The sequence below is a fragment of the Sesamum indicum genome, linkage group LG10 (assembly GCF_000512975.1).
Source record: "Sesamum indicum cultivar Zhongzhi No. 13 linkage group LG10, S_indicum_v1.0, whole genome shotgun sequence".
In the NCBI taxonomy this organism is placed as follows: domain Eukaryota; kingdom Viridiplantae; phylum Streptophyta; class Magnoliopsida; order Lamiales; family Pedaliaceae; genus Sesamum; species Sesamum indicum.
The window spans coordinates 5,617,785-5,628,504 of NC_026154.1; the positions used below are offsets into that span (position 1 = coordinate 5,617,785).

Here is a 10,720-nt window from a genome sequence, read left to right on the forward strand (position 1 = left end):
GCTCCTTTACATGGAGGAGTATGTTGCCTAGTGATTATTTTAGGTTCCCATTGGCAGATTGGTGATGGTAAAAAAGCCGGCATTTAGCTAGATCAGTGGGTTCCCAGACCTATTTCTTTTCAAGTTATCACCAAACCCAACAGGCTGCCTCTTGACACAACAGTGGATGCATTGATGGAGGGGGAGGTGAAGGCTGGAATGAGGACCTCGTTCGTACTGTCTTATGGTGTGAAGACACAGAGCCGATTTTGAACATTTCACTAGATATAGGGCGTCGTAATGTTCTTCGTTGGAATTACGAGAGACATGGGCGATACGCAGTTCGTAGTGCTTAGTTTTTAGTGGCTCAAGAAGGTTGTGCACGGCCTGCTCCTCGTTCTACCCAGTCGGATTAGTGTTCGTGGAGATTCGTTTGGAATGCAGCAGTTCTGCAGAAGGTCAAGTTGTTTATTTGGAAGGTATGTTGTGACGCTTTGCACACCCTTTCTCGCTTGACGCAGCACGGAGTTGTACCGACAAGAGCTGCCTTAGGTGCGGGGATTCGGACGAAGACCTGCTGCACGTTCTCTTACGGTGCCATTTCTCCCGCCTGGTTTCGGTGCTTTCGAGTCTCCCTTGCCATTCTCTATTTTGGGAACACAGCTATCCAGAATCCTGGATTATGGGGCTATATAGGACCTTTGATAAAGAGGGGTTTCGTCGTGCTCTTCTTGTTTGTTGGTTCCTATGGTGGGCTCGAAACAATCTGCTCTTTGAGAATATTCATCTTCTAGCTCATGACATTGTGGAACGTGTCTTGGGTTATGAGGCGGCTTGCTCGAGCGACATTTGGTGGCAGAGGGACTTAAAACTACGAGACAAGCACTCCATAAGATTCTTGGGTCTGGTTCTGTTGGCTAGTTGTTTTCTTGTGAACCTTTTTGCTTTCTTTTGTCTAGTTTTGGGCTGTTATCAACACTATTTTTCTTGCTGCACTTCAGCTATAATATCATCATTTTTGCTAAAAAAAAAGTCACGTGCTTAACATGTGCCTTTTCGATCAAAATATTTATAGAATCTAATGAAAGACTAAAAGTGATATTATTTTATAACTTATGAGATCAATAATGAGAATCACTAAGCTAATAGGACTAAATATGCACTAACCTAAAATATAGGACGAGTAATTCCCCTGAGTCAAAACCATCAAAAAACCGCCAGTTACAAAGCAAAATTTGTAACTCATTATTGATTAGAGACAAAAAATAAATAAATAAATAAGTGATAAAATTTAAGAATCAAAAGTACAAAATGTGATCAGTTTAACCACCAAACTAGCCAGTGGATAACGTTTTACAATAAAAGTACCCTTGTATTCTTAAATAAAATAGAATGTCACCAAAATTATGGTCCTCAGTTGTCCATATGCTTAGATGTTGATATTATAATAAATTATATGTAATTATGAACTATTTTTACGTTTATTATAAAATACAGCAATTTATTCTCCATATTTTTTAAAGTTAAGCATTTTATCTCCCTAAATAGGGGGTAAAATGCTTCATTTTAAAAAATATAAGGGGATAAATTACTATTTTTTCATAGGGAAAGTAATTTGTTTATTTGCAATATTACAGGAGGGGGTAAAATGTATTAAACCCTTTTATTGATTGAAGGGCATTTTTTACTTCAAAAAAAATAAGTGCAATAATGTTAATTAACCGTCATTTATGAGTATGGAAAGATTTTTCTTTTTATATAGTATAGATATAAGTATCATTATAATAGTTTTGTGTCTCTTATTCATGTCAAATTCAAGTCCCAAGTAACTTAATTATATTGTTCATTATACAAATATACATGCACTTATTTATCTTAATTTGGGGTGCAACTTTAAAAATATTTTTGTATTATCTAACATACATAAAATTAGAATAAAGTAACTATAAAACTTAGCTTATGACTAGAAAATCTTATGTTAAGCAACAAAGTAGCACATGATAATATTTGGGTCAAAAAAACAACTTTTTCAATCAAAATAAAGATTTAATGATGAAATTCTAAGATTCTAAATTCTAATAACTGCATATATTTTCTAAATTTACAGACAACAAATTGCAATAAGCTAAACTATTTTACAATTTCCAACCAAATAATATTCCAACTGAGATGAAATCAGCAGGTCTGAAATCAAGAATTTATTTCCCTGTCCGTCAGACGGAGTTTTCAACTCCTCGTGACGTCGTCCCAAATTCGTTCCAATATTTAGTAGGAAAAAATACAAACAATTCTTTTGTGATATTGTAAGTGAATAATCTCTCTGTATTTTCTAAATTAAAATAATTTACTTCCTATGTTTTTAAAATAAAGAAATTTACCTCTTTAGATAGGGAGGTGAATTGCTTCATTTTAAAAAACATAAGGGGATAAATTGCTATTTTATTTTCATAGGCGGAGTAATTTACTTATTTGCAAGATCACAGAAGGGTAAATTACTGTTCACCCATATCCAGTCAGATGTCATCCTCGGTTTTAATTCGATTTGAATTTTTTTTTTCAACTTGCCTTTTTGAGGCGCAAGTTTTTCCGTCCCAAAAGCAGTTCCACCCGAAATTTAAAAGGGACGACTTCCCGTCTGAATTTCATCGCAAAAACGGTCACTGATAGGCCCCTTTTTTGGTAGTCAGGAGGGTTTGGAAAATGAGGAAATAACAATTTCGTCCCATATCTTTGGGGCAATTTACTTTTCGTCCCACTAATTATTAAATTCTCATTAATTAATGATCTAATAAATTATAAAAAATTCTCACTTTTAATCCTTTTATTAAACTTTGTTAGTATTTTAACAGAAAAGATCATATTATCATTCTAATGAAATAAAAAATATACTTAGAACCTAACCCTGGTGATGAAAAATGTAATTTCTCTTCTGGTAAACATAAATTTGACAATGTTAGGATGTTATTAGCTCACATTGGGAGCTTGTGGATAAAGTGCAGAACCCTCTTTATAAAGCAGAAAGAAATATGGATAAAATGAAAGGTATAGTTACATCCTCTTATAAAGTTTGACGGGATTACACGTAAATTTTGTATAGTTTGAAAAATTATATTCAACATTCTTAAGGTTTTTTTTCGTCTAACAAATAAGTCTCCATTAGTTACAACTCACTGAATTTGTTGATATTAAGAAAAAAAATCCGATAAAAATCTATATTTATTCCAAATTGACTTATAATCACTAATTTATTGCAAGTCAAATATATCTCCTTATGACGAAATTATCCTCATACATATTCACATCTTAATGCACATGAAGAGGTATATCTTCACCGTTATTATAAGAATAGTTTAGTTGGGAAAATTTATTTGACTCGCAATAAGTCAATTGAGGGTAAATATCAATTTTTTTTCAATAATATCAGCAAATTAAGTGCATTTTCACTAACAGGTGGATCTATTTGTTAGACGGAAACAAACTTCATAGATAATAGATATAATTTTTCAAACTGCAGAAAATTTATAGTATAAATTTATACTAAACCTCAAGAAAGGGGAATATAATTATCCCTGGAATGAAATATGTTTTGGACACTCAGGCTACAAAAAGCCAAAATTTAACTGTCAAGTTCAATTTAAATCAAGACAAGAAAATCCCCAAAAAATAATGAAAAATAGAAAATAGGACAAAATCAGGAATTAATGACGTACAGAAAGAAAGTATTGGCAAAAATTATAAAACCAGGACTAGAAAAATAAAACGACGTCCAATTCAATCAGACGTAGTTTAGTTGCTTATTTTCTAGCCAAATTCATATCACCAACCAGCCCTCAAGAAATTCAAATGATCTTCATATTTACTTGAGTTAGAAAAATGCAATTTTAGTTCCATACGAATCGATTTTCATAATTCAATTCTATAATTTTAATTATGAATTTTTTTCAATTTTAAATTATTTTCTAGCCAATTCGATTGAAAATTACGTGTAGCACGCTTGCACATAGCCTAGTTAATTTATCATTTTAGTCTTATAAATTAATTCGTGCAGGATTAAAAATGTTACACCTTTTAAGTTACTGAACCAAAAATTACAATTTGATCGGATTATGTGCAGGTTACGTACTATTTTCCAGCCAAATTGACCGAAAAAACTGTAATTACTAAAATTTTAAAGTTATAGGACTAAATTGTAAAAATCAATTCATATAGGATATAAAATATTATCCCTGAATTACAGAATTAAAATTATGTATGTATATTCTTTTTGTTTGCTATATGGATATATCATAGAGTCCATGAAAATTGAAACAGACCCTACTACCGGCGCGGTCCTTGTGATATGAAAAATGTGCAAAATCCTCTCGTTACAAAATATTTATATAAAAAAATCTCCTTATCTATACTAATATAAAAAGAAAAGGGGCTCCATACTCGCAAATGATGGTTAACAACACCACCGCACCAATTTTTTGTAAAGTCAAAAATATCCTTCAACTAATAGGATAATTATCGTATTCAATTTTTCAAATTATATTTAACTAATAAATGATTTTTTTTTAAATGTAATGTACTGATTTGTATATTTTTTTATTTATAATATATTTTAAAACGTGAAAAATTAATTATTATATGCATGCAGAAATGACATGCCATGACGGCTAATGTTTTATAAAATAAAGCAACAAAAAAACTGAAGCATATGCTGACTTGCATACGCTGTTAACACAATTGTGTTTGTATTTTTCGTTTGTAAATCAACCGTCGAATCCATTAATATAAATGAATGGTTCAGATTTGAGACTCTTATATATTATTATTATTTCATGTATATGAATATTAAATATAAAGATAAATATTAGAAAATAGATAAAAATTTATTCAAAATTATAGATATATATATACACTATAGATATACAGAGAGAGGCCACTGGGGTCATGGCTGTTGGGAAGAGGACGATTGGGTGACACAGTATTAATTTTTTATAAATTTTTTATTAACTTTTATATGAATTTAAATCAATATATTATTTTAATTATATAAAAAAAACTATATATGAAATTAAATTTGGAGAATCAATTCTACAGATGAAAATTTGGATAATACATTTTAAATGATCAATTATGAACTATCAATTATATTAATCAAAATCTAACGATTTTTAGTGAGAGCATAAATGTATTTTATATTAAAAACAAAAAACTCGCGTGTAATACACCAATCATGTGAGGGTATTTTTTGCTTCATTTCAAAAAATATAAAAAAGTTTTTTTTCTAATCTTTTTTCACAAGAATTTTTTTTATAAATTACACATATCTCCGGGGTAAATTCTTTTTAATTATACGAAACATGTATTTCTCTTTTTTTTGGGTAAAGGTAAATTTCATAAATGAGAGAAAAAATGGGTACAACAGTGCTCAAGAGCTCGATTCTCCCTCGACAAGTCAAGGGATACGCCACAATTTATAAAGGCCAAGGAAACATGTATTTATATAGATAGGCCGGTGGATATTCAACCACTATTTTCAAAATCTTAACTAATATTCCACCCCCAACTACCAAACTATATATATCCCATGCATGACTCGTCCAACTTATGTGTGCTACTTTAGGCGTTTTCTATATAAACATATCAGATACACCATATAGCTAAAAATAGGCCGAAACCCTTTCTTTGCCTTTTAATTTCAATGACTGCATCGATCAAGTTAACAAGCACGGTGCTCGTTGCAGCCATGTTGGTCTTTGCCATCGTCCCTGGCACTGAGGCAACAATAGGATGCGGCGCCGTCCTGTCGACTTTATCTTCCTGCCTGCCGTATGTGACCGACCAAGGTCCCTTAGGCGCATGTTGTGGTGGTGTTAAGTCTCTCTATGTTGCAGCTAAGACCACAACTGACAAACAGAGCGTGTGCGGTTGTCTGGAATCACTTGCCGGCTCAGTCCCAAACGTCGACCTTGCCAAGGCGGCAGGACTCCCGGGCCAATGTGGTGTCAATATTCCTTACAAGATTAGCCCTTCCGTTGATTGCTCAAAGTATGTAAATCATCTTGTTTTATATTTGATCTTTTTTTCTTTAAAAAAAATATTGTCCTATGTGATTTATTACATATAATTAAGAAAGATGATAAATATTTATTTTTGGTGGTTTGCAGGGTGAAGTGAGTTTATTGCAATGGAAGGATATACTCTTGCAACAGCCTGCCTAGATATAGTATAAATGAATAAAGGGGACTAGCTCTATTGAGGGAAAATCTATTGCTTTCTTCACACGGTGGGATATTGTTGTCGAGTCAGCAATATTAATAATTATTTTTTTAAATAATATATCGATTCAATTAATATATTAATATGACTACAATCAGTAAATTAATTATATCGATTAAATAAATAACTAATAAATAAATTATAATAACTCACATAAAGTGAGATAAATACTGACATATTCAGTGAAACTCGAACTCATGACCTCGAACTTGTTCATAAAACCTCAATTTTAGCCTTTTTATAACTATTACGTTTAGGCATCATTGATAGTAACATTAATAATTATTAATGTAGTAATATTTCTCAACTCATGTTTTCACTTGTAGCTCTCAAATTTTATTTTATTTTTTAATGGAAGCAATGCAATACATGAATTCGGTCAATATATAGATATAATAAATAATTACAAAAAATATTATAATGAGCTTATGTAAAATGAGATAAATATCTACACATCATCGTATAAGACTCGAATCCATAACCTTAAATTAACTGACCTCAACTTTAACTATTAAATTAAGACATCATTAGTTCAGTTCTCATTTCTTACCAACCATGAAAAAGAATACTAGTATGTTGGAGACTTAATATTTATAGACATTTATTCTCAATTTTGGTGTAAATACAAATTAAAAAAAATGTAATGTAGTATTGTAATTTGAAGGGGTGATATTTTTAGTTCTGTACGAGTGGATTTTTGCAATTTTTAATTCCGTAATTTTAAAATTTTAAAAAATTTTGTCCTCTTGTGGATAGAATCTCCTACTTAATTGGGTCATGTATAATTTACAAACAACTTTTGGGTCAAATTGGCAGGACAATAAATGTCACCCCCTAAATTATAGAATCAAAAATTATATTTTTTCCATTAATAAGTAGTATTTTATGTTAATTGTACTTGATTTTTATAATTTTATTAAAGTTTTAGAGCCTTTTAGCGTCCTATATCCGCATATACATATCTAGATAGGCCTTTGCTAATTCGGTAATATATACCAATAAATATTATTCTCCTAATATATATGTATTACCTATAATATCGAATGATATTATCGCTATCATCAGTAATGATATCCAATATCATCGTATTATCGTAAATACTATATACAAAAAAATCGCATTTTTAGTTTTATATGTTAGGATTTTTTTTAGGAATAAAGAAAACTTTAGTCCTTTATCTTTGTGACGGATTAATTTTGGTCCTCTAACTTTGTCAATATTAGATTTAGTCCTTTATCTTTCAATTTGGTGTAAATCAGGTCCTTTAGCCCATTTTATGGCCATTTTGCCCTTTCAAAGGAAATAGCTAGATAATCCATTTTCATGCTCTTAAAACGGCCCAACATGCTTATGAAATAAATTAAGACCCCATAATTTCATACCTTGCTTTAACCGCTCTGTTTCCGAGTATTCCAAGTCCTCGATTTTACGGACTTCTTCCAACCACACTACCACAACAGATGGTTCGCAGGAACTTGGCTCCTTCAGTAACAAAACAGCACAACCCTATTTTGTTTCCTACCTTAGGGCGTAAAAGGGACTCCAATATAGGGAATTAATAGAATTTTGGATAAACAGGTTGAACAGAAGCCTAACTTTTATTGAAGAAAATATATAGAGAATATTACATAGATATTATTTCTCTGTTGGAGGAGACAACTGGTTTCATGGTGTAGAGGACTTGACTTGTTGGGGAAACCCCCATAAAATAAAATATTACAGAAGAAAAGACTCAAAAATCTAATGCTTTGAAGAGTAGGAGAAGTTTTTCTGATGATCCCCTTCTGCTTCCTTGCATCTTTATTTATAGGCGTCCGCGGACTTCAAATTCAGACTCCAAACTTGTTTTACAATGACGTCATTGCGTTCGTCATTGCCTTGTGATTTCCAGCTGTTGCTCATAATGGTCTGTCGGTCATATGCTTTCCAGCTGGCTACTCTGCTAACTGTTGACTTTTATTTTTTTCGGCCGACAGTCTTATTTTTTTTACTTTTTACATCGTTTAACTTTTACTTCTCTTGGTAAAATTTTTTCTCTTTCCTTTCCCTTGTCTTGGTCCGATTTGGGTTTATTTTTCGTGACCCGAATCTTTGTCCCGAACAGGGACTTTTCTTGTTTCTCGCAGCAAAGGCATAGATGGTTATGCCATTGCCCAATATGCAACATGTTGCATGTCTTCATCCTTGTGGCTTCAGTTGCTGGCAGCTTATTTTCCCAAATTAACATCCTCTTATTCTCGAATAAGCTTTCAGCGAACTCCGTGCTTTTTTCTATCATGGAATTTAACAGGAACGATCCATTCACTTTGTTTGAGAAGATTTTGAATGGATACTTGACTTTGTCCATCTCTGTGAGACAGACCCATAATCCCCAAGCTCTCCTGGTAAAGATACTATCTTCACTAATGGCTGATACCAAGGGAGCTTCTCCTGAGGCAGCTTTGATCTTGTTGAAAGCCACCATATCATGCCTCTGCAGCTTCATGAAATGGAATGTTGGATGAGACCCCTTTCCTGCAGTTTCTGAAGCAATTGATATGAATTTTATCTCCAGAACATCGCCTCTCTTTAGGTGGGGGTTATTTTGCCATGAATCAAAAACTGCCCCACCAATCCACTCCGGAAGTTTTGAGATTTCTGAAAAACTTGGTGACATAGTATGAACTGAAGCAAGAGCTCCAAAATCATACCATTCCCGAACATCTTCTGGTTTTGACCCTTCCAACATCCAGACCCTATTATATTTTTCGGATGTTTTGATGATCGTCTTGTCTGGGTTTACTCCTTTGCGGAAAATTAACTTTTCCCACATACGCTGATAGTCCTGCCAAGCAGAAGAAGATATTAACTCGTTAGTATTAACCCTAGAAGTGCCTGTCATCGGCCTAAGGCTAATCTGTCCCTCCTTAACCCCAGAGGTGTTGGGTTGACTTGAATCAACAGGAGTTTGCACTTTCTGAGACTCAATTGTTGCCGTTTCACCAGAGTCTGGTGATGGCCTTGTGCAATCGGTACTTGAACTGACGCTACAGGTGTTGAGCCATGTACTCTAAAGGCATGTTTTTGGTCATGCTCCCTCAACTCATGAGTCATCCCCGAAGGTGATGCCTTTCGAATTGGTTCTCGTAAGTCGTTCCATAGCGAAGTGGATGCTAATAAGGAACTCCTTATTGCGACCTGGACCGTGTCTAGATCAGCTCTTTAGATTTGTCCGGCAACTTGAGCATTAACTGCTAGCTGTCCAAACTCTCTGTCAAGCTCCTCGAGGTTTTCCCGGAGGTGCCTGAGTCTCAACATGATGAAGTTTGCTTCAGATGCCTCCATCTCTTGTCAGGAAATCTGCAAGAACATTCTCATGAGATTTTATAATGACAATATTATAACAATAATATTGGCATTCTGCTTGCCATCTGATAATAGGAGTTTTCTCTATTTTATATTCTAATTTATTTTTTAGGAAAGCCTTGACATTAGTATTATCAACTTTTAAAGTAAATTCTTTAGCAAGTAAAAATAAAGGCCATTTTTTGAAAGTCTTCCAAACCGCAAAGAATTCTTTCTCGTTTATGTGCCAAACTTTGGCTTGTTATTCTGAGAACAACCCTTCAGTATATCTACAGGGTTCTTCCCCTGTAGTTGTTTTCTTCATGAGCACTGCCGCCCATCTGTAATCATTGGAATTTGTGTAGACTACCAATTCATCCCTGTCCTGCGGTATAGCAAGCTTTGGAAGGTTACTGCAAACTTGTTTCAGCTCACGAATTCTTTTGGTGTGGATTTCTTCCCATTTCCACTTTGAACTCTCCGTTTCTTTCAGAAGTGGTCGGAAATCCTTTCTATATCTTGCAAGATCCTTAATGAAGATTCCTGCAAAATTAACAACTCCCAAGAAGCTTTGCAATTGCTTCTTATCTTTGAGTACATCTGGGAAATTGCGGATTTTTTCCACAATATGGTCCTGCAACTCAATTCTTGTTTCGTCAATAAGGATTCCTAAAAATTCAATCTTATTGACTGCAATAGTAGCTTTCTTTTCAGAAAGTACTAAACCTTCCCTATAGCATGCATTAGAAAATATTTCAAGATGTCTAATATGTTCCTCCATATTTTTTGATGCAATCAATATGTCGTCAATATAGACAAACATGAATTCGAAGTAATCTTTAAAAAGATTATCCATTTTTCTTTGGAATATCTGGGGTGCGTTAGCTAAACCCATTGGAAGTACATTCCTGATATACTGTCCTTGTGGTGTGGAGAATACAGTGAATTTCTTTGATTCATTCTCCATTTTAATCTGATAAAACCCAGATTTCCAATCGAATTTAGAAAACACTTTTGCCCCTTTAATGCAATCAATTAAGTGTTCTCTATTAGGAATGTAATAACCATCAAACTCTAATATCTTATTAATACCTTGATAGTTAATAACCAACCTGGGTTTACCTCTCTTAATCTCACCATAGTTTCTTAC

At 33.2% G+C, this 10,720-nt stretch overlaps 1 protein-coding gene across 1 annotated transcript; it reads left to right on the plus strand.

The window, feature by feature from the left end:
- LOC105171996 (non-specific lipid-transfer protein 2-like) lies at positions 5,556-6,286 on the plus strand. The gene is made up of 2 exons (XM_011093301.2): positions 5,556-6,015; positions 6,135-6,286. Exons 1-2 carry the CDS (start codon positions 5,669-5,671, stop codon positions 6,142-6,144), a joined length of 357 nt encoding a protein of 118 aa, XP_011091603.1. The 5' UTR covers positions 5,556-5,668; the 3' UTR covers positions 6,145-6,286.

Bases quoted from the DNA above. Each gene is read 5' to 3' on its own strand.
- LOC105171996 (XM_011093301.2), top strand. From the start codon at position 5,669: ATGACTGCATCGATCAAGTTAACAAGCACGGTGCTCGTTGCAGCCATG.